The 23486-nt window shown below is 51.6% G+C and overlaps 2 protein-coding genes across 3 annotated transcripts in view; one reads left to right on the forward strand and one right to left on the reverse strand.

Moving 5' to 3' along the window:
- Nucleotides 1–79: 79 nt before the first annotated feature.
- On the reverse strand, nucleotides 80–9556 carry FCSK (fucose kinase). The gene is made up of 23 exons (XM_044270472.1): nucleotides 9324–9556; nucleotides 7223–7374; nucleotides 7099–7149; nucleotides 6906–7031; nucleotides 6755–6827; nucleotides 5304–5401; nucleotides 5151–5231; nucleotides 4791–4910; nucleotides 4557–4704; nucleotides 4343–4464; nucleotides 4144–4245; nucleotides 3766–3936; nucleotides 3609–3682; nucleotides 3158–3528; nucleotides 2876–3086; nucleotides 1948–2114; nucleotides 1642–1869; nucleotides 1419–1562; nucleotides 1063–1182; nucleotides 808–995; nucleotides 605–704; nucleotides 298–521; nucleotides 80–221 (listed from the first exon to the last, which is right to left on the reverse strand). The coding sequence occupies exons 1-23, from the start codon at nucleotides 9391–9393 to the stop codon at nucleotides 138–140; spliced, it is 3225 nt and encodes a 1074-aa protein (XP_044126407.1). The 5' UTR covers nucleotides 9394–9556; the 3' UTR covers nucleotides 80–137.
- An 11352-nt stretch (nucleotides 9557–20908) lies between these two features.
- ST3GAL2 (ST3 beta-galactoside alpha-2,3-sialyltransferase 2) overlaps nucleotides 20909–23486 on the forward strand; it is a 43303-nt gene continuing 40725 nt past the window's right edge. For both annotated transcript variants that reach the window (XM_044269666.1, XM_044269665.1), the window contains exons 1-2: nucleotides 20909–21052; nucleotides 22536–22663. The gene's annotated coding sequence lies outside the window, so the exon portion shown is untranslated. The remainder of the gene's footprint in view (nucleotides 21053–22535; nucleotides 22664–23486) is intronic.

Here is a 23486-nt window from a genome sequence, read left to right on the forward strand (position 1 = left end):
TGGTCACAAAATATCTTCACAGGGGGCTACAGACCAATCACTGCTGTACCCCTGCACCACCACAGCCCCTCATCCCAACCCTTCACATCCTGGGCTCCATGTCTCGCCAACCGGTTGTCATCTGGCCCCCTCTCCATTCAGACGCCTCCATCAGACTCCAGCCGAACCGCGAAAGCCTCTGTCTCCACCTGTACAGTATGGATGCTGCATCGCTCCAGGCCCTAGAAAACAGCAGAGGTCAGAGGCGATGCTGATGGAGGTGCGCGGACTCCTCCATCGCTGTGTGGGGTCAGATACCTGTGTCCCCTCCAGCAGGCTCTGCAGAATGGCCCTCTGGTTTGGCTCTTTGGTCAGTATATAGAGGAAGCCGCCTCCACCAGCCCCTGCCAGGCTCTGCCCGTGCACGTGAGGCTCCAACAAGTCCATTATCCTCCGTACCGCCAGCGGCTCACAGCCGGGCGCCATGCACTTCTTCTGCTGCCAGTATGTGGAGAGGCAGCGTCCAAGTAGCTGCATGTCCCCTGCAGACAGACACCATACACAGAATCCATTACAAGACACAGGACGGGGCTGCCCCCCCCATAGCTGTGGTGGGACGCCTCACCTCTTTGGAAGGACTCCGCACAGAGTCCCGCGTTGTTCACCAGTGCGTCCACGTTCTGCAGGATATCGGGGAGGCGAGCATACCAATTTCTGAGAACATCCTGAGGGAAAGATGCAGTAGACACAAATCTGAGACTTCCTACACGAGGTCACCTGCCAGGTAACATAAGATGGCACGGGGTCAGGGTGGCAGATGCACATTACCTGCAGCAGATTGCGGGCGAGGCGGGTCTTTCCTGTATACACAAGTAGGAGATGTTGGTTCAACTTCTCCAAGAACCCATCAGGCAACTGGAGCTGCTCAGCCGTTACATGAAGAGGAAGTTCTGGTGCTGAGCGGCCGATCTTCACTCCCGGAATCAGCCCCCCAACCTGGTCCTGCCAGCCGCCCCCTGACACGAAATAGATGGAGATGGACCCTAATCCATGCAATGTAGCCATGCACAGTAGACGCCATACCTGTCGTAAGCACCTGCTCCAGGTGAAGAACGGCATGGATCAGAGATTGGGAGTCCACTGACCTCCCCGATACCTCATACAGCACCGCCATTACTGCCCCAGCCAGGATGCTGCTCGTTCCTGCAGGAGAAGCACATGGGAGATGACCGCATGGACCCCGGAGAGCGCAGTACAGGTAAATTCACATGCGGCGTAATTTTACACCACAGCGAATGTGCCTTGATATCCACTTGTGTGGCCTGCAGATTTGGCTGCTGATTTGCAGCGCAAAGGGTGAAATCTGCATGCAACGTGGACAAACCTGAGGCGTGAAATAGCAGAGCAATGGTGGACGCAGGGTCCGGTGCATCACTTACCCAAACCAGATCCGTGTGGCAGGTTAGACCACGTCTGCAGCTCAAACCCACCACCGTACCTCTCAGCAAGTTGTTCAGACAAGGGCTTCTCGCACGTCAGGTTCACCGTCCCCGAGCAGATGAAGGCGGCTTTCAGTAACGCCCCTGAGCAGACAGAGACAACATGACAAATGGCAGCTCTGGAAATGTCAGCTCCTATCAGGATGTCTGCGCCTTGTGTCACCTGGAGCCTGAGGCTGGCAGTAATCCTGCAGCTCGGCCAGACTCCCACATGTCAGCTGCGTGCGGATTTCAGCTCCGGGAGGGCCACTCTTACTGTGGAGACGAAGCAGGGGCTCAGGGATCCGTCGAGCTCGAGCGCCTATGGGCCTCTGACCATCCACCAGTATGGCCACGTTGACTACCGCCCCACCATGCTCATATGTGATCGGAGGGGTGTCGCTCCAGCCTCCTAACAACAAACAGAAGCAACGTTACTGGTCCTGTGACTATACAGGCAGCTGAGAGGGGGGTCACTCTCATAACTTACCTGACATATCGATGCGCGCTGGACACTCTGCAGTCAACCACCGACCCTGACGAGGCAGCTCCTTATCACCAACAGATATAAACTTAAAAGAAGACATCACTGCTCTGCGAATTAAAATCTGCTCCGCTCCTTCATAATGACGAGCAGCGCGGATCAGCATGGCCGGTCTGTGGGGAGGGAAGCTCATAAAAGGCATATGACAACTACACCAGAACAGTGCAGTCTACAGAGTGATGAATGAGTCCTGCGGAGCACCAGAGGCGAACAAGAGCCCTGCAGAACACCACAGCTGACTATCAGCCCTGCAGAACACCACAGCTGACTATCAGCCCTGGGGAGCGCCACAGCCGAGCCTGAGCCCTGGGGAGCGCCACAGCCGAGCATGAGCCCTGCAGAACACCACAGCTGACTATCAGCCCTGCAGAACACCACAGCTGACTATCAGCCCTGCAGAACACCACAGCTGACTATCAGCCCTGGGGAGCGCCGCAGCCGAGCCTGAGCCCTGGGGAGCGCCGCAGCCGAGCCTGAGCCCTGGGGAGCGCCGCAGCCGAGCCTGAGCCCTGGGGAGCGCCGCAGCCGAGCCTGAGCCCTGGGGAGCGCCGCAGCCGAGCCTGAGCCCTGGGGAGCGCCGCAGCCGAGCCTGAGCCCTGGGGAGCGCCGCAGCCTAGCCTGAGCCCTGGGGAGCGCCGCAGCCGAGGAGTGGTCCTGCAGAGCGCCACAGCTGAGCACGAGCCCTGTGCAGTAACAGCGTTGAATTTGAGCCCTGCGGAGCACCACAGCCGAGTATGAGCCCTGCAGAACGGCAGAGCTGAGTACGAGCCCTCCTCAGTATAAGCGCTGAATCTGAGTCCTGCAGAGCGTCTGACTGTTGCAGGTCACCCTTGTGTTCTGCAGCTTTCTTCTTCAACCCCTGTAAGACTGTTACCTGTGCAGCCACCTTCCGCGCTCTTCGGCCAGCAGTGTCACACCCTGCGTCACATTGCCTTTTTCCAGCAGCAGGTAGGCAGCAGCCCAGGCCTTGTTAGCAGCCGGCCCACTCCTCAGTCCTCCTTCCCTGCCCGCCATACAGCCCAGGAGGTCAGCCACACAGGCGAGGGCCCGGGCAGCCACGCCAGCATCACCTGTCACAGAGGCCACTGCAATAAGAAATATTAGCAGTTTTCCGCTGGCATCTTTCTGTCTGGGGGGTGAGGTGTCGGGGTCTTACCAGTGTCCAATGTGTCTAGCAGCTTGTGATGGGTGCCCTCCACCACTGCCGCTCGGATGATGGGCATCAGACTCCTCTCCTCCCTGCCCAGGAGGATCCTCTGCACTTTGTCCTGAGCCTGGCTGAAGAACAGCTCCCTGCGAGCCTGTAATGTTCCCTCCTGGTCAAGATGCCGCCGGATCTGCTGCCAAGACATGCGCCAGGAGCTGCGCCAGCGCTGAAGGTGCTGCTGAGTGCTCTGGGTCTTTGGACTGAGGAACCACAGGACATCCCCCACTCCCAGTGTGTGAGAGGGGTGAAGGACGGGGAACAGGGGAGCAGTTAACACGCTCGGCTTACTGCTGCCCTCATAACCCCACAGGTCGCTCTCGCTGCCAACAAAGCAGAAAACACTCAATATTCACCGGGGGCGGCAGATGCCCGGGAGCCACAAGCTGCGCCCACCGCTTACCAAATCCCGGTACGCTGAAAGAATTCACTCCAAGGTATATTGAGAAATGAGGGCGATCCCCCCTCAGCTGGGAGCTGCAGCACACAACATACAGTGGCATCAGGTGTCATCTACAACTACTACCCTCAGCCGGCAGGAACCAGATGTTGGTCAGTACCTCGAGGTGGTCCTCTGTCCCCAGAAGACTGTACACCATCAATGGCAGGGACTGCACTCGGATGGAATGTGCTTGTAGAATAACATCCTTCAGGTGACAACCTTGAAGAGCTGAGGAGGCCGAGGGGTCAATGCCAGTCAGGAGGCACCCGCTGCCCACACCCAGGGGACCCTGCCAGATGGGAGAAAGGATGGACATGACTCGAGGGGCGGCAATAGGGGGGGGATGTGGACTGGAGAAAGGGTGGCAAGGAGTGGTAAGTGGGTGAAGGGACCGCGAGTGGTGACAAAGAGTGAAGATACCGCCAAATGGGAGGAGCCATTAGAACCAGAGGAGGCGTGGTGACATGAAGACTGGTGGCAGTGGTGGGTGCTTTACCTGTAGGTGACAGTTCTGAATCACACTTCCCCGGGACACGGTGACCTCTCCGCGCAGGCGGCTGTTGATCACGCAGCTTCCATCTTCTACCAGCTCTGGATGCTACAGACACAACATCTGTAAACCCTCTGCACGTTACACCACAAGCAATCAATCCATTCCGATATATTCAGCTTAAGGGTTAAAATGCCAGCCATACCGTAACCGAGCAGTGCGCCATCTTTAAGTGGTTGCCCCCGGATGAGGCCAATCTGACCATATTAGCAATGTGATCTCGGGCGCACGGGGACAGGTACTCGTAGCTGCCGTCTGGGATGTAGACTGCGGGCAGAAACGCGTAGGAGAGCGGTCATCACCTGCGCCGTTCCCCCTGAGGGGCCCTCCTGGGGGTCCTGCCTGAATGTTCCACCTACCCATACTGAGGGGGAGGTCATGCAGCTCCCTCCACAGGACAGACCGTGCGTTCCTTAACTTCTGGTTGATGGGACGGCCTCCGCACAGGAAGGTCTCTTCAGTGACATCGTGACACATGCTCATCAGAATGTCCAGGAACAGAGACACCTGTGAACGAGTGTGACTGTCAGCTTTGAGGACCCCCTTCACCCCCGGGCATGAGACACACGTCACACACAAGTCCACACAGTCACCTCAAGGGGCTCGGCCCCAGAATCTAGACCTTGGTATGTACAGCCATCCAGAGGGGCCACAGCGAGAGTGCTGAGGAAACTCTCTGCAGTCTCTGTGGAAAGGAAGACGATGCCGGAGACCTGCGAGAGAACAGGAAACGGGACGAGAATCAGAGAGACAGCTGAAACTAGAGAGGTGAGAGACTGCCGTGGACAATAAGAGACAGCTGGGAATGGAGCGAGAGAAAATAAGACAGCGGAGACTAAAGAGTGGACAGAGACAGTTGATATCAGAGAAAAAGGGGGAGAATAAGAGACTGCTGAGATCAGACAGAGGGGAGATAGTCTAAGCTGGCAGATCATGCGAGACTGTGGCACTACCAGTGGAACGTGCTGCGAGTCCTGGAGACAGGCCAGGATCTGCTCGGTGGAGCCGCGGTACACAATGTCTCTCACGATCCCCTGTAAGAATGAAATGGACAGTCAGACCGTGGTCACTAAATATCGGGAGACGGAGGGTGCACCTCCACTTACCTGCCCATCCGTCCGGTACACACCATGGTTCCTGGCATATTCTGGGGTTCCTGGCAGCGAGAAGACACGAGCCCCCCGGAAATCCGTCCAGTTAATTCCTGCACAATGAGGTCTGATGAGAGACGAGGAGCGGAGGCGCCAGTGTCGGGTGGAGAGGAGGGGGCTGAGGGCAAGAAGCAGGGGGAGCAGAAATGGAGGCTGGGGGTGAGTGCAGCTGAAAGGGGTCCGGAAGTCTGTAGGGGAGAGAGGTTTCGAGCGATGGTTGGAGGGGAGGTCAGAGGCCAGGGTTGATCAGTGGTTGGATAGGAGGTCAGAGGCCGGGAGCAATAAGTGGTTGGAGAGGAGGTCAGGGGACAGGAGCGAGCAGTGGTTGGAGGAGAAGTCTGATGACGGGGGGCAAGTAGTGGTTGGACAGAAGGTCCGAGGACGGGGGGGGGGGGGGGCAAGTAGTGGTTGGACAGGAGGCCCGAGAACGGGGGGCGAGCAGTGGTTGGACAGGAGGCCCGAGGACGGGGGGCGAGCAGTGGTTGGACAGGAGGCCCGAGGACGGGGGGAGAGCAGTGGTTGGACAGGAGGCCCGAGGACGGGGGGAGAGCAGTGGTTGGACAGACGGGGGGCGAGCAGTGGTTGGACAGGAGGCCCGAGGACGGGGGGAGAGCAGTGGTTGGACAGGAGGCCCGAGGACGAGGGGAGAGCAGTGGTTGGACAGGAGGCCCGAGGACGGGGGGGAGAGCAGTGGTTGGACAGGAGGCCCGAGGACGGGGGGGCGAGCAGTGGTTGGACAGAAGGCCCGAGGACGGGGGGCGAGCAGTGGTTGGACAGGAGGCCCGAGGACGGGGGGAGAGCAGTGGTTGGACAGGAGGCCCGAAGACGGGGGGAGAGCAGTGGTTGGACAGGAGGCCCGAGGACGGGGGGCGAGCAGTGGTTGGACAGGAGGCCCGAGGACGGGGGGCGAGCAGTGGTTGGACAGGAGGCCCGAGGACGGGGGGGCGAGCAGTGGTTGGACAGAAGGTCCGAGGACGGGGGGAGAGCAGTGGTTGGACAGAAGGTCCGAGGACGGGGGGTGAGCAGTGGTTGGACATGAAGCCTGAGGCGAGCAGTGGTTGGACAGGAGGCCTGAGGACGGGGGGGGGGAGCAGTGGTTGGACATGAGGCCTGAGGACGTGGGGCGAGCAGTGGTTGGACAGGAGGCCTGAGGACGGGGGGGGCGAGCAGTGGTTGGACATGAGGCCTGAGGACGTGGGGCGAGCAGTGGTTGGACAGAAGGCCCGAGGATGGGGGGTGAGCAGTGGTTGGACATGAGGCCTGAGGCGAGCAGTGGTTGGAGGGGAGGTCTGAGGACAGGAGCGAGCAGTGGTTGGAGGGGAGGTCGGGGGATGGTCTCGGGCCAACCATGGGCAGTGTGTGGAGGGGATCAGAGGATGGCGGTTAGATAATTAGACTGAACTCACGGGGCTTGGTGTGAAGGGTCAGTGTCATGTCCGTGCTGCAGATCCACACACCGGGAGGAGACTCTGGACACAGCTGGGGGAGCACAAGAATACATCCGAGGTTATGGACAATTCAGTTACATCCAAGGACCACTCAGACCTCGTGCCTCACCTGGTGCCTCAGTGTGCTCAGCAGGCTGTCCATGTTACAGGTGACAGAATCCACTGCCGTCAGGGGATCCTCCACAGGGAGGGCGGTTAAACCTCGTCCACAGTCATCAAAGAGGAAATCCCGGCCCTGGAACAGAAGGGCAAGGTCTCCTCAGGCTCAGCCGGGCGGTCACCCTCCCAACCTCAGCACTCACCGTGTGCAGGATCAGCAGACGCGCCCCCTGCAGGACATCAGAGGAAACTACCTGCAAAGAAAGAGGCATCAGGAACACAGGAGCGTGTGTCTAAAGGGCGTGACCCACAGACCCTCCACCTCACCGTGTATCCAGCCCGGGCACTCAGATGCTCTGCAGCCACCAGGAGCGCATTCAGGGTGGCACCCCCACTCCCCACGTGACCCTGCGGGTCTTCCACAGTCAGTATGAGCGTCTCGGCGGGCAGAACACCCCGGCGCTGTCTGATCTCAAGTTCTGGGAGGAAAAATGGAAGATGCAGGGAAGATTTATCAAAACTGGTGCAAAGGAAAACGGGCTTAGTTACCCATAACAACCAGATTCCACTTTTTATTTTTCAGAACTCCTTTGGAAGATGAATGGTGGAATCTGATTGGCTGCTTCTCTTTACATCGGTTTTAATAAATCTCCAGCATATTCTGCTGGTGCAGTCACTGTGTACATACATTACTTATCCTGTACTGATCCTGAGATACATCCTGTATTATACTCCAGAGCTGCACTCACTATTCTGCTGGTGCAGTCACTGTGTACATACATTACTTATCCTGTACTGATCCTGAGGTATATCCTGTATTATACTCCAGAGCTGCACTCACTATTCTGCTGGTGCAGTCACTGTGTAAATACATTACTTATCCTGTACTGATCCTGAGTTACATCCTGTATTATACTCCAGAGCTGCACTCACTATTCTGCTGGTGGAGTCACTGTGTATATACATTACTTATCCTGGACTGATCCTGAGCTACATCCTGTATTATACTCCAGAGCTGCACTCACTATTCTGCTGGTGCAGTCACTGTGTACATACATTACTTATCCTGTACTGATCCTGAGTTACATCCTGTATTATACCCCAGAGCTGCACTCACTATTCTGCTGGTGCAGCCACTGTGTACATACATTACTTATCCTGTACTGATCCTGAGTTACATCCTGTATTACACTCCAGAGCTGCACTCACTATTCTGCTGGTGCAGTCACTGTGTACACACATTACTTATCCTGTACTGATCCTGAGTTACATCCTGTATTATACTCCAGCGCTGCACTCACTATTCTGCTGGTGCAGTCACTGTGTACACACATTACTTATCCTGTACTGATCCTCAGTTACACCCTGTATTATACTCCAGAGCTGCACTCACTATTCTGCTGGTGCAGTCACTGTGTACATACATTACTTATCCTGGACTGATCCTGAGTTACATCCTGTATTATACTCCAGAGCTGCACTCACTATTCTGCTGGTGCAGTCACTGCGTACATACATTACTTATCCTGTACTGATCCTGAGCTACATCCTGTATTATACCCCAGAGCTGCACTCACTATTCTGCTGGTGCAGTCACCGTGTACATACATTACTTATCCTGTACTGATCCTGAGTTACATCCTGCATTATACTCCAGAGCTGCGCTCACTATTCTGCTGGTGCAGTCACTGTGTACATACATTACTTATCCTGTACTGATCCAGAGTTACATCCTGTATTATACTCCAGAGCTGCACTCACTATTCTGCTGGTGCAGTCACTGTGTACATACATTACTTATCCTGGACTGATCCTGAGTTACATCCTGTATTATACTCCAGAGCTGCACTCACTATTCTGCTGGTGCAGTCACTGCGTACATACATTACTTATCCTGTACTGATCCTGAGCTACATCCTGTATTATACCCCAGAGCTGCACTCACTATTCTGCTGGTGCTGTCACTGTGTACATGCATTACTTATCCTGTACTGATCCTGAGCTACATCCTGTATTATACCCCAGAGCTGCACTCACTATTCTGCTGGTGCAGTCACTGTGTACATACATTACTTATCCTGTACTGATCCCGAGTTACATCCTGTATTATACTCCAGAGCTGCACTCACTATTCTGCTGGTGCAGTCACTGTGTACATACATTACTGATCCTGTACTGATCCTGAGTTACATCCTGTTATATACTCCAGAGCTGCACTCACTATTCTGCTGGTGGAGTCAGTGTGTACATACATTACTTATCCTGTACTGATCCCGAGTTACATCCTGTATTATACTCCAGAGCTGCACTCACTATTCTGCTGGTGCAGTCACTGTGTACATACATTACTGATCCTGAGTTACATCCTGTATTACACTCCAGAGCTGCGCTCACTATTCTGCTGCTGTTTTGTGTATGCTGCTCTCACCTCTCTGGAAGGCCTGGGCGCTGTCCTTGTGCTGACAGGTGAGCAGCAGCACCGTCCATTCCGTGTCCATCCCGATCCTGCAGCAGGGCTCCGGTCACCGGTGGTGAGATGTCGTCTGCCGGGGCTCCAGGCGCACAATCACAGCCCGCTCCCCGGTATCACACAGGCGGATCTATCACGGGTCAGCACCCGCTCAGTAAGACACCTCAACTCGGAGATCAGCTGCAACTTGCAAGTGATCACATGACCGCGTGAGGCCTCCTGGGAACTGTAGTTTTTTTTTTTCTTCAAACATTACTACGCATGTGCAGTGATCAGTCTCTGCTCTTCATCCGGCAGAAATACATGACAGAAAATCACCCCGGTATAATGAGCGGTCACAGGCAGGTGCGATACCGTCTGCTGAGCCACTGTATCTAATTCTATAGTGTGATACTGTCTGCTGAGTCACTGTATCTAATCCTATAGTGCGATACCGTCTGCTGAGACACTGTATCTAATCCTATAGTGCGATACCGTCTGCTGAGTCACTGTATCTAATCCTATAGTGCGATACCGTCTGCTGAGACACTGTATCTAATCCTATAGTGCGATACCGTCTGCTGAGCCACTGTATCTAATCCTATAGTGCGATACCGTCTGCTGAGCCACTGTATCTAATCCTATAGTGCGATACCGTCTGCTGAGCCACTGTATCTAATCCTATAGTGTGATACCTCTGCTGAGACACTGTATCTAATCCTATAGTGCGATACCGTCTGCTGAGCCACTGTATCTAATCCTATAGTGCGATACCGTCTGCTGAGCCACTGTATCTAATCCTATAGTGTGATACCTCTGCTGAGACACTGTATCTAATCCTATAGTGTGATACCGTCTGCTGAGCCACTGTATCTAATCCTATAGTGCGATACCGTCTGCTGAGCCACTGTATCTAATCCTATAGTGTGATACCGTCTGCTGAGCCACTGTATCTAATCCTATAGTGCGATACCGTCTGCTGAGCCACTGTATCTAATCCTATAGTGCGATACCGTCTGCTGAGCCACTGTATCTAATCCTATAGTGCGATACCGTCTGCTGAGCCACTGTATCTAATCCTATAGTGCGATACCGTCTGCTGTATCTAATCCTATAGTGTGATACCGTCTGCTGTATCTAATCCTATAGTGCGATACTGTCTGCTGAGACACTGTATCTACTCCTATAGTGTGATACCGTCTGCTGAGTCACTGTATCTAATCCTATAGTGTGATACCGTCTGCTGAGACACTGTATCTAATCCTATAGTGTGATACCGTCTGCTGAGCCACTGTATCTAATCCTATAGTGTGATACCGTCTGCTGAGCCACTGTATCTAATCCTATAGTGTGATACCGTCTGCTGAGTCACTGTATCTAATCCTATAGTGTGATACCGTCTGCTGAGACACTGTATCTAATCCTATAGTGTGATACCGTCTGCTGAGCCACTGTATCTAATCCTATAGTGTGATACCGTCTGCTGAGCCACTGTATCTAATCCTATAGTGCGATACCGTCTGCTGAGCCACTGTATCTAATCCTATAGTGCGATACCGTCTGCTGAGCCACTGTATCTAATCCTATAGTGCGATACCGTCTGCTGAGCCACTGTATCTAATCCTATAGTGCGATACCGTCTGCTGAGCCACTGTATCTAATCCTATAGTGCAATACCGTCTGCTGAGCCACTGTATCTAATCCTATAGTGCGATACCGTCTGCTGAGCCACTGTATCTAATCCTATAGTGCGATACCGTCTGCTGAGCCACTGTATCTAATCCTATAGTGCGATACCGTCTGCTGAGCCACTGTATCTAATCCTATAGTGCGATACCGTCTGCTGAGCCACTGTATCTAATCCTATAGTGCGATACCGTATGCTGAGCCACTGTATCTAATCCTATAGTGCGATACCGTCTGCTGAGCCACTGTATCTAATCCTATAGTGTGATACCGTCTGCTGAGCCACTGTATCTAATCCTATAGTGCGATACCGTCTGCGGAGCCACTGTATCTAATCCTATAGTGCGATACCGTCTGCTGAGCCACTGTATCTAATCCTATAGTGCGATACCGCCTGCTGAGCCACTGTATCTAATCCTATAGTGCGATACCGTCTGCTGAGCCACAGTATCTAATCCTATAGTGCGATACCGTCTGCTGAGACACTGTATCTAATCCTATAGTGCGATACCGTCTGCTGAGCCACAGTATCTAATCCTATAGTGCGATACCGTCTGCTGAGCCACTGTATCTAATCCTATAGTGCGATACCGTCTGCTGAGCCACTGTATCTAATCCTATAGTGCGATACCGTCTGCTGAGCCACTGTATCTAATCCTATAGTGCGATACCGTCTGCTGAGACACTGTATCTAATCCTATAGTGCGATACCGTCTGCTGAGCCACAGTATCTAATCCTATAGTGCGATACCGTCTGCTGAGCCACTGTATCTAATTCTATAGTGCGATACCGTCTGCTGAGCCACTGTATCTAATCCTATAGTGTGATACCGTCTGCTGAGCCACTGTATCTAATCCTATAGTGCGATACCGTCTGCTGAGCCACTGTATCTAATCCTATAGTGCGATACCGTCTGCTGAGCCACTGTATCTAATCCTATAGTGCGATACCGTCTGCTGAGCCACAGTATCTAATCCTATAGTGTGATACCGTCTGCTGAGCCACAGTATCTAATCCTATAGTGCGATACCGTATGCTGAGACACTGTATCTAATCCTATAGTGCGATACCGTCTGCTGAGACACTGTATCTAATCCTATAGTGCGATACCGTCTGCTGAGCCACTGTATCTAATCCTATAGTGTGATACCGTCTGCTGAGCCACTGTATCTAATCCTATAGTGCGATACCGTCTGCTGAGCCACTGTATCTAATCCTATAGTGCGATACCGTCTGCTGAGCCACTGTATCTAATCCTATAGTGCGATACCGTCTGCTGAGCCACTGTATCTAATCCTATAGTGCGATACCGTCTGCTGAGCCACTGTATCTAATCCTATAGTGCGATACCGTCTGCTGAGCCACTGTATCTAATCCTATAGTGCGATACCGTCTGCTGAGCCACTGTATCTAATCCTATAGTGCGATACCGTCTGCTGAGCCACTGTATCTAATCCTATAGTGCGATACCGTCTGCTGAGCCACTGTATCTAATCCTATAGTGCGATACCGTCTGCTGAGCCACTGTATCTAATCCTATAGTGCGATACCGTCTGCTGAGCCACTGTATCTAATCCTATAGTGCGATACCGTCTGCTGAGCCACTGTATCTAATCCTATAGTGCGATACCGTCTGCTGAGCCACTGTATCTAATCCTATAGTGCGATACCGTCTGCTGAGCCACTGTATCTAATCCTATAGTGCGATACCGTCTGCTGAGCCACTGTATCTAATCCTATAGTGCGATACCGTCTGCTGAGCCACTGTATCTAATCCTATAGTGCGATACCGTCTGCTGAGCCACTGTATCTAATCCTATAGTGCGATACCGTCTGCTGAGCCACTGTATCTAATCCTATAGTGCGATACCGTCTGCTGAGCCACTGTATCTAATCCTATAGTGCGATACCGTCTGCTGAGACACTGTATCTAATTCTATAGTGCGATACCGTCTGCTGAGCCACTGTATCTAATCCTATAGTGCGATACCGTCTGCGGAGCCACTGTATCTAATCCTATAGTGCGATACCGTCTGCTGAGCCACTGTATCTAATCCTATAGTGCGATACCGTCTGCTGAGCCACTGTATCTAATCCTATAGTGCGATACCGTCTGCTGAGCCACTGTATCTAATCCTATAGTGCGATACAGTCTGCTGAGCCACTGTATCTAATCCTATAGTGCGATACCGTCTGCTGAGCCACTGTATCTAATCCTATAGTTCGATACCGTCTGCTGAGCCACTGTATCTAATCCTATAGTGCGATACCGTCTGCTGAGACACTGTATCTAATCCTATAGTGCGATACCGTCTGCTGAGCCACTGTATCTAATCCTATAGTGCGATACCGTCTGCTGAGCCTGTGTATCTAATCCTATAGTGCGATACCGTCTGCTGAGCCACTGTATCTAATCCTATAGTGCGATACCGTCTGCTGAGCCACTGTATCTAATCCTATAGTGCGATACCGTCTGCTGAGCCACAGTATCTAATCCTATAGTGCGATACCGTCTGCTGAGCCACTGTATCTAATCCTATAGTGCGATACCGTCTGCTGAGCCACTGTATCTAATCCTATAGTGCGATACCGTCTGCTGAGACACTGTATCTAATCCTATAGTGCGATACCGTCTGCTGAGCCACTGTATCTAATCCTATAGTGCGATACCGTCTGCTGAGCCACTGTATCTAATCCTATAGTGCGATACCGTCTGCTGAGCCACTGTATCTAATCCTATAGTGCGATACCGTCTGCTGAGCCACTGTATCTAATCCTATAGTGCGATACCGTCTGCTGAGCCACTGTATCTAATCCTATAGTGCGATACCGTCTGCTGAGACACTGTATCTAATCCTATAGTGCGATACCGTCTGCTGAGCCACAGTATCTAATCCTATAGTTCGATACCGTCTGCTGAGCCACTGTATCTAATCCTATAGTGCGATACCGTCTGCTGAGACACTGTATCTAATCCTATAGTGCGATACCGTCTGCTGAGCCACTGTATCTAATCCTATAGTGTGATACCGTCTGCTGAGCCTGTGTATCTAATCCTATAGTGCGATACCGTCTGCTGAGCCACTGTATCTAATCCTATAGTGCGATACCGTCTGCTGAGCCACTGTATCTAATCCTATAGTGCGATACCGTCTGCTGAGCCACTGTATCTAATCCTATAGTGCGATACCGTCTGCTGAGCCACTGTATCTAATCCTATAGTGCGATACCGTCTGCTGAGCCACAGTATCTAATCCTATAGTGCGATACCGTCTGCTGAGCCACTGTATCTAATCCTATAGTGCGATACCGTCTGCTGAGCCACTGTATCTAATCCTATAGTGCGATACCGTCTGCTGAGACACTGTATCTAATCCTATAGTGCGATACCGTCTGCTGAGCCACTGTATCTAATCCTATAGTGCGATACCGTCTGCTGAGCCACTGTATCTAATCCTATAGTGCGATACCGTCTGCTGAGCCACTGTATCTAATCCTATAGTGCGATACCGTCTGCTGAGCCACTGTATCTAATCCTATAGTGCGATACCGTCTGCTGAGCCACTGTATCTAATCCTATAGTGCGATACCGTCTGCTGAGCCACTGTATCTAATCCTATAGTGCAATACCGTCTGCTGAGCCACTGTATCTAATCCTATAGTGCGATACCGTCTGCTGAGCCACTGTATCTAATCCTATAGTGATACCGTCTGCTGAGCCACTGTATCTAATCCTATAGTGATACCGTCTGCTGAGCCACTGTATCTAATCCTATAGTGTGATACCTCTGCTGAGACACTGTATCTAATCCTATAGTGCGATACCGTCTGCTGAGCCACTGTATCTAATCCTATAGTGCGATACCGTCTGCTGAGCCACTGTATCTAATCCTATAGTGCGATACCGTCTGCTGAGCCACTGTATCTAATCCTATAGTGCGATACCGTCTGCTGAGCCACTGTATCTAATCCTATAGTGCGATACCGTCTGCTGAGCCACTGTATCTAATCCTATAGTGCGATACCGTCTGCTGAGCCACTGTATCTAATCCTATAGTGCGATACCGTCTGCTGAGCCACTGTATCTAATCCTATAGTGCGATACCGTCTGCTGAGCCACTGTATCTAATCCTATAGTGCGATACCGTCTGCTGAGCCACAGTATCTAATCCTATAGTGCGATACCGTCTGCTGAGCCACTGTATCTAATCCTATAGTGTGATACCGTCTGCTGAGCCACTGTATCTAATCCTATAGTGCGATACCGTCTGCTGAGACACTGTATCTAATCCTATAGTGCGATACCGTCTGCTGAGCCACTGTATCTAATCCTATAGTGCGATACCGTCTGCTGAGCCACTGTATCTAATCCTATAGTGCGATACCGCCTGCTGAGCCACTGTATCTAATCCTATAGTGCGATACCGTCTGCTGAGCCACTGTATCTAATCCTATAGTGATACCGTCTGCTGAGCCACTGTATCTAATCCTATAGTGATACCGTCTGCTGAGCCACTATCTAATCCTATAGTGTGATACCTCTGCTGAGACACTGTATCTAATCCTATAGTGCGATACCGTCTGCTGAGCCACTGTATCTAATCCTATAGTGCGATAGCGTCTGCTGAGCCACTGTATCTAATCCTATAGTGCGATACCGTCTGCTGAGCCACTGTATCTAATCCTATAGTGCGATACCGTCTGCTGAGCCACTGTATCTAATCCTATAGTGCGATACCGTCTGCTGAGCCACTGTATCTAATCCTATAGTGCGATACCGTCTGCTGAGCCACTGTATCTAATCCTATAGTGCGATACCGTCTGCTGAGCCACTGTATCTAATCCTATAGTGCGATACCGTCTGCTGAGCCACTGTATCTAATCCTATAGTGCGATACCGTCTGCTGAGCCACTGTATCTAATCCTATAGTGCGATACCGTCTGCTGAGCCACTGTATCTAATCCTATAGTGCGATACCGTCTGCTGAGCCACTGTATCTAATCCTATAGTGCGATACCGTCTGCTGAGCCACTGTATCTAATCCTATAGTGCGATACCGTCTGCTGAGCCACTGTATCTAATCCTATAGTGCGATACCGTCTGCTGAGCCACTGTATCTAATCCTATAGTGCGATACCGTCTGCTGAGCCACTGTATCTAATCCTATAGTGCGATACCGTCTGCTGAAACACTGTATCTAATCCTATAGTGCGATACCGTCTGCTGAGCCACTGTATCTAATCCTATAGTGCGATACCGTCTGCTGAGCCACTGTATCTAATCCTATAGTGCGATACAGTCTGCTGAGCCACTGTATCTAATCCTATAGTGCGATACCGTCTTCTGAGCCACTGTATCTAATCCTATAGTGCGATACCGTCTGCTGAGCCACTGTATCTAATCCTATAGTGCGATACCGTCTGCTGAGCCACTGTATCTAATCCTATAGTGCGATACCGTCTGCTGAGCCACTGTATCTAATCCTATAGTGCGATACAGTCTGCTGAGCCACTGTATCTAATCCTATAGTGCGATACCGTCTTCTGAGCCACTGTATCTAAACCTATAGTGCGATACCGTCTGCTGAGCCACTGTATCTAATCCTATAGTGCGATACCGTCTGCTGAGCCACTGTATCTAATCCTATAGTGCGATACCGTCTGCTGAGCCACTGTATCTAATCCTATAGTGCGATACCGTCTGCTGAGACACTGTATCTAATCCTATAGTGTGATACCGTCTGCTGAGCCACAGTATCTAATCCTATGTAATACTGTCTGCTGAGCTGTGTATCTAATCCTATGTAATACTGTCTGCTGAGCTGTGTATCTAATCCTATCCTGTGATACCGTCTGCTGAGCTGTGTATCTAATCCTATCCTGTGATACCGTCTGCTGAGCTGTGTATCTAATCCTATCTCCCCTCGGTCTATGGGTCGGCGATCTCCCCTCGGTCTATGGGTCGGAGATCTCCCCTCGGTCTATGGGTCGGAGATCTCCCCTCGGTCTATGGGTCGGAGATCTCCCCTCGGTCTATGGGTCGGCAATCTCCCCTCGGTCTATGGGTCGGCGATCTCCCCTCGGTCTATGGGTCGGAGATCTCCCCTCGGTCTATGGGTCGGCGATCTCCCCTCGGTCTATGGGTCGGAGATCTCCCCTCGGTCTATGGGTCGGCGATCTCCCCTCGGTCTATGGGTCGGAGATCTCCCCTCGGTCTATGGGTCGGACATCTCCCCTCGGTCTATGGGTCGGACATCTCCCCTATGTCTATGGGTCGGACATCTCCCCTCGGTCTATGGGTCGGACATCTCCCCTCGGTCTATGGGTCGGAGATCTCCCCTCGGTCTATGGGTCGGCGATCTCCCCTCGGTCTATGGGTCGGCGATCGCCTTCTTCCCCCCCGGTATATGGATCAGTGCTCTCACCCTCAGTATATGGACGGAGATCCTCCTCAGTATATGGACCGGCGATCCCCCTCAGTATATGGACCAGCGATCTCCCTCAGTATATGGATCAGTGCTCTTCCCCTTAGTATATGGACCGGCGATCTCCCTCTCGGTATATGGACCAGCGATTTCCCTCTCGGTATATGAACCGGCGATCTCCCTCTCGGTATATGGACCGGCGATCTCCCTCTCGGTATATGGACCGGCGATCTCCCTCTCGGTATATGGACCGGCGATCTCCCTCTCAGTATATGGACCGGCGATCTCCCTCAGTATATGGACCGGCGATCCCCCTCAGTATATGGATCGGCGATCTCCCTCAGTATATGGACCGGCGATCCCCCTCAGTATATGGATCAGTGCTCTCCCCTTGGTATATGGATCAGCGCTCTCCCTCTCGGTATATGGACCAGCGATCTCCCTCAGTATATGGATCAGCGATCTCCCTCAGTATATGAACCGGCGATCTCCCTCAGTATATGGACCGGCGATCTCCCTCAGTATATATGGACCGGCTATTTCCCTCTCGGTATATGGACTGGCGATCCCCCTCAGTATATGGATTGGTGATCTCCCTCAGAATATGGATCAATGCTCTCCCTCTCGGTATATGGATCGGCGATCCCCCTCAGTATGTGGACCAGCGATCTCTCTCAGTATATGGATCAGTGCTCTCCGCCTCAGTATATGGACCGGCGATCTCCCTCAGTATAAGGATCGGCTCTCTCCACCCCGGCATATGGACCAGTGATCTCCCTCAGTATATGGATCGGCAATCCCCCTAAGTATGGATCAGCGATCCCCCTCAGTATGGATCAGCGATCCCCCTCAGTATATGGATCAGTGCTCTCCTCCTCGGTATATTGATCGGCGATCTCCCTCAGTATATGGACGGCGATCTTCCTCAGTATATGGACCGGCGATCTTCCTCAGTATATGGACCGGCGATCTTCCTCAGTATATGGACCGGCGATCTTCCTCAGTATATGGACGGCGATCTTCCTCAGTATATGGACGGCGATCTTCCTCAGTATATGGACCGGCGATCTTCCTCAGTATATGGACCGGCGATCTTCCTCAGTATATGGACGGCGATCTTCCTCAGTATATGGACGGCGATCTTCCTCAGTATATGGACGGCGATCTCCCTCAGTATATGGACGGCGATCTTCCTCAGTATATGGACCGGCGATCTTCCTCAGTATATGGACGGCGATCTTCCTCAGTATATGGACGGCGATCTTCCTCAGTATATGGACGGCGATCTTCCTCAGTATATGGACGGCGATCTTCCTCAGTATATGGACGGCGATCTTCCTCAGTATATGGACGGCGATCTTCCTCAGTATATGGACCGGCGATCTTCCTCAGTATATGGACGGCGATCTTCCTCAGTATATGGACCAGCGATCTTCCTCAGTATGTGGACGGCGATCTTCCTCAGTATATGGACGGCGATCTTCCTCAGTATATGGACCAGCGATCTTCCTCAGTATGTGGACGGCGATCTTCCTCAGTTGATGGACGGCGATCTTCCTCAGTTGATGGACGGCGATCTTCCTCAGTTGATGGATGGCGATCTTCCTCAGTATATGGACGGCGATCTTCCTCAGTATATGGACCGGCGATCTTCCTCAGTATATGGACCGGCGATCTTCCTCAGTATATGGACCGGCGATCTGCCTCAGTATATGGACGGCGATCTTTCTCAGTATATGGACGGCGATCTTCCTCAGTATATGGACCGGCGATCTTCCTCAGTATATGGACCGGCGATCTTTCTCAGTATATGGACGGCGATCTTCCTCAGTATGTGGACCGGCGATCTTCCTCAGTATATGGACCGGCGATCTTCCTCAGTATATGGACCGGCGATCTTCCTCAGTATATGGACCGGCGATCTGCCTCAGTATATGGACCGGCGATCTGCCTCAGTATATGGACGGCGATCTTCCTCAGTATATGGACGGCGATCTTCCTCAGTATATGGACCAGCGATCTTCCTCAGTATGTGGACGGCGATCTTCCTCAGTATATGGACGGCGATCTTCCTCAGTATATGGACCAGCGATCTTCCTCAGTATGTGGACGGCGATCTTCCTCAGTTGATGGACGGCGATCTTCCTCAGTTGATGGACGGCGATCTTCCTCAGTTGATGGATGGCGATCTTCCTCAGTATATGGACGGCGATCTTCCTCAGTATATGGACCGGCGATCTTCCTCAGTATATGGACCGGCGATCTTCCTCAGTATATGGACCGGCGATCTGCCTCAGTATATGGACGGCGATCTTTCTCAGTATATGGACGGCGATCTTCCTCAGTATATGGACCGGCGATCTTCCTCAGTATATGGACCGGCGATCTTTCTCAGTATATGGACGGCGATCTTCCTCAGTATGTGGACCGGCGATCTTCCTCAGTATATGGACCGGCGATCTTCCTCAGTATATGGACCGGCGATCTTCCTCAGTATATGGACCGGCGATCTGCCTCAGTATATGGACCGGCGATCTGCCTCAGTATATGGACGGCGATCTTTCTCAGTATATGGACGGCGATCTTTCTCAGTATATGGACGGCGATCTTCCTCAGTATGTGGACCAGCGATCTTCCTCAGTATATGGACCGGCGATCTTCCTCAGTATATGGACGGCGATCTTCCTCAGTATGTGGACCAGCGATCTCTCTCAGTATATGGATCAGTGCTCTCCCCCTCAGTATATGGACCGGCGATCTCCTTCAGTATAAGCTTCGGCTTTCTCCACCCCGGCATATGGACCAGTGATCTCCCTCAGTATATGGATCGGCAATCCCCCTCAGTATGGATCAGCGATCCCCCTCAGTATGGATCAGCGATCTCCTCCTCGGTATATGGATTGTTATCTCCCCTCAGTATATGAATCAGTAATCCCCCCCCCCCCCGATATGGATCGGCGATCTCCCCTGAGGTATACTGATCGGTGATTGGCTCCTGTTAGTATATTGATCACTTCTTATTGACGGGATCTTCTGCCTCTCAGGAATCTGTCTGAAGTGACTTCCTGTCAGTTCTGCAGAGCTGTGTGCAGAGTCCCGGTTACGGTGTGTGCCCTCCGCCTCCCGCAGTCCGTGCTCTTGCTATGAATGGACGAGCTGTGCGCCAGATCCCCGCGCTGGGTCCCGTTATCCAGACCAGCCAGAATTCCTTCAGTCTCGGGCGCTTCTGGGATTTGTAGTCCGGTCTTCAGTGGATAATGTGGGTTACAATAGGGATGTTCGCGTAGTGGACTACAATGACCAGAATGCAGCGCGCAGCAGAGCACGGCGCCCCCCTCCAGAAGAGTTGGGAGTCGTAGTTTTATCTGAGCGCAGTGCTCACTGGTAGGATGCCGTTGTCAGGGAGGCGGGACTACATTTCCCAGAAGTCCCGAGGAGGCCGCGGCTCGCTGTTCGCGGAGCTTGTGATGTGCGCCGCGGCTGGACGGAGGGGGCTGGTGTGGTCCAGGGATGAGCCGGAGATAAGAAGAGGAGGGACGGACAGACAAAGGCCTGAGCGGCGGTGCCGGTACCGGGGAGGGTCCGGCTGCTGTGCGGTACGTGCTTTTATATGTCCCCCCATATATTCATACCCCCCCCCATGTGCCTACACGCCACCGTATATACCCCCCATATAGCTACACCTCACCGTATATACCCCCATATAGCTACACCTCACCGTATATACCCCCTTATAGCTACACCTCACCGTATATACCCCCATATAGCTACACCTCACCGTATATACCCCCCATATAGCTACACCTCACCGTATATACCCCCCATATAGCTACACCTCACCGTATATACCCCCCATATAGCTACACCTCACCGTATATACCCCCCATATAGCTACACCCCACCGTATATACCCCCCATATAGCTACACCTCACCGTATATACCCCCCATATAGCTACACCTCACCGTATATACCCCCCATATAGCTACACCTCACCGCATATACCCCCCATATAGCTACACCTCACCGTATATACCCCCCATATAGCTACACCTCACCGTATATACCCCCCATATAGCTACACCCCACCGTATATACCCCCCATATAGCTACACCTCACCGCATATACCCCCCATATAGCTACACCTCACCGCATATACCCCCCATATAGCTACACCTCACCGCATATACCCCCCATATAGCTACACCTCACCGTATATACCCCCCATATAGCTACACCTCACTGTATATACCCCCCATATAGCTACACCTCACCGTATATACCCCCTTATAGCTACACGCCACCGTATATACCCTCCATATAGCTACACCTCACCGTATATACCCCCCATATAGCTACACCTCACCGTATATACCCCCCAGATATAGCTACACCTCACCGTATATACCCCCCAGATATAGCTACACCTCACCGTATATACCCCCCAGAGATACCCCCGATACACCTCACCTTATATACCCACCAGATACACCTACACCCCAGTGTATACCCCATATACCTACCCCCTACCATATATACCTATATCCCACCGTATATACTCCCCAGATATTCCTACAACCTCACCGCATATATCCCAAATTTACCTACACCTCACCTTATATACCCACCAGATATACCCCCGATACACCTACACCCCACTTTGTATACTCCCTATATTCCTACACCCCACCGTATATACTCCCCAGATATTCCTACACCCCACTGCATATATCCCCAATTTACCTACACTCCACTGTATATACCCCCAAATATACATACGCCCGCTGTGTATACCCCTAATATACTTTTCGACCCCACTGCATATATCTCTGATTTACCTACACTCCACTGTATATACCCTCAAATATACATACCCCCATATACCTACACCTCACCTTATATACCCACCATATATACCCCCCAGATATACCTACTCCCCACCATATAGACCCCTGATATACCTACACCCCACTGTATATATCCTCAGTATACCTACACCCCACTGTATGCACCTCTGCCTTCCTCCAGAGCTCAAATCCTTCCAAAGGATCCCCATAGATCACATCTTTTCTTCCCCAGGATTCTACTTGGATTGCTCTTTCTCCCAAGGGATCCCAATAGATCCCAGCCTCCCAGCCCAGGTGTCAAAAGAATTTTCTTTACCAAGGAAGGATCACGATGTCGTCTGAATTTAAGGTTAAAAGGAGGTAATTTCTCTTTGCTCTTATATAAGTAGATACGGACGCGCTGTATGGCGGTGCAGCCGAATGTCTGCCGTATGTCGTCAAAGACGAGTTTATATAGAAAATCTTAAGGCATAATGAAAACTGGTTTGAACTAGATTTATTACCATATTCGCAGTTCAGGTGCTTTCACACTAGCGTCGCGGGATTCCGGCAGGAACACCGAATACGGATCGCTGTAGGAAACACGGTTTATTTAAAACTTTTCACTCCTCGTATTTCTATAATCAAATATAAGCTGAGTACATAGAGTAAAAAACAAAAAAAATAAACTACACCTCTAATAAAATCATGGATAACGAAATCTCCCCAAGACCAAAAAGAAGGTTATGTAAATATACGGTTATTTCATATCTGCTGGATACAGAATAGAACACTATCTGTGTATCGTATATAGGAGCCAGTAAGGTAATGTAAAGCCGCCTCGCATACGCTTCACACAGATCAAATACATGAATACTCGGTCCTCAGGATATCCTCAGAGTCCAGATATGTTGGTCTTGTGTGTGTGTGTGTGTGTGTATATATATATGTGTGAAAATGGCATCCAACACGTCCTTAAGGAAATATAATATCTAATAGGATCAAACCACGTAGCTACCGGCCGTATACTAAATGCTCAGTGTTCAGATGGCGTTCAAATCCCATTATTCTGATGGCAGATTCCAACTGTTTGCGGATACATAATATATGCCCCGGCTGAGGCTCTGACCGCACTCCTGTATTTGGGGTGGACGCCAGAGAGCCGTGTATGCCGCAGTGTTTGTTTCTGTATCTCCGCGCGCTG

The sequence above is a fragment of the Bufo gargarizans genome, chromosome 10 (genome assembly GCF_014858855.1).
Source record: "Bufo gargarizans isolate SCDJY-AF-19 chromosome 10, ASM1485885v1, whole genome shotgun sequence".
NCBI lineage: Eukaryota > Metazoa > Chordata > Amphibia > Anura > Bufonidae > Bufo > Bufo gargarizans.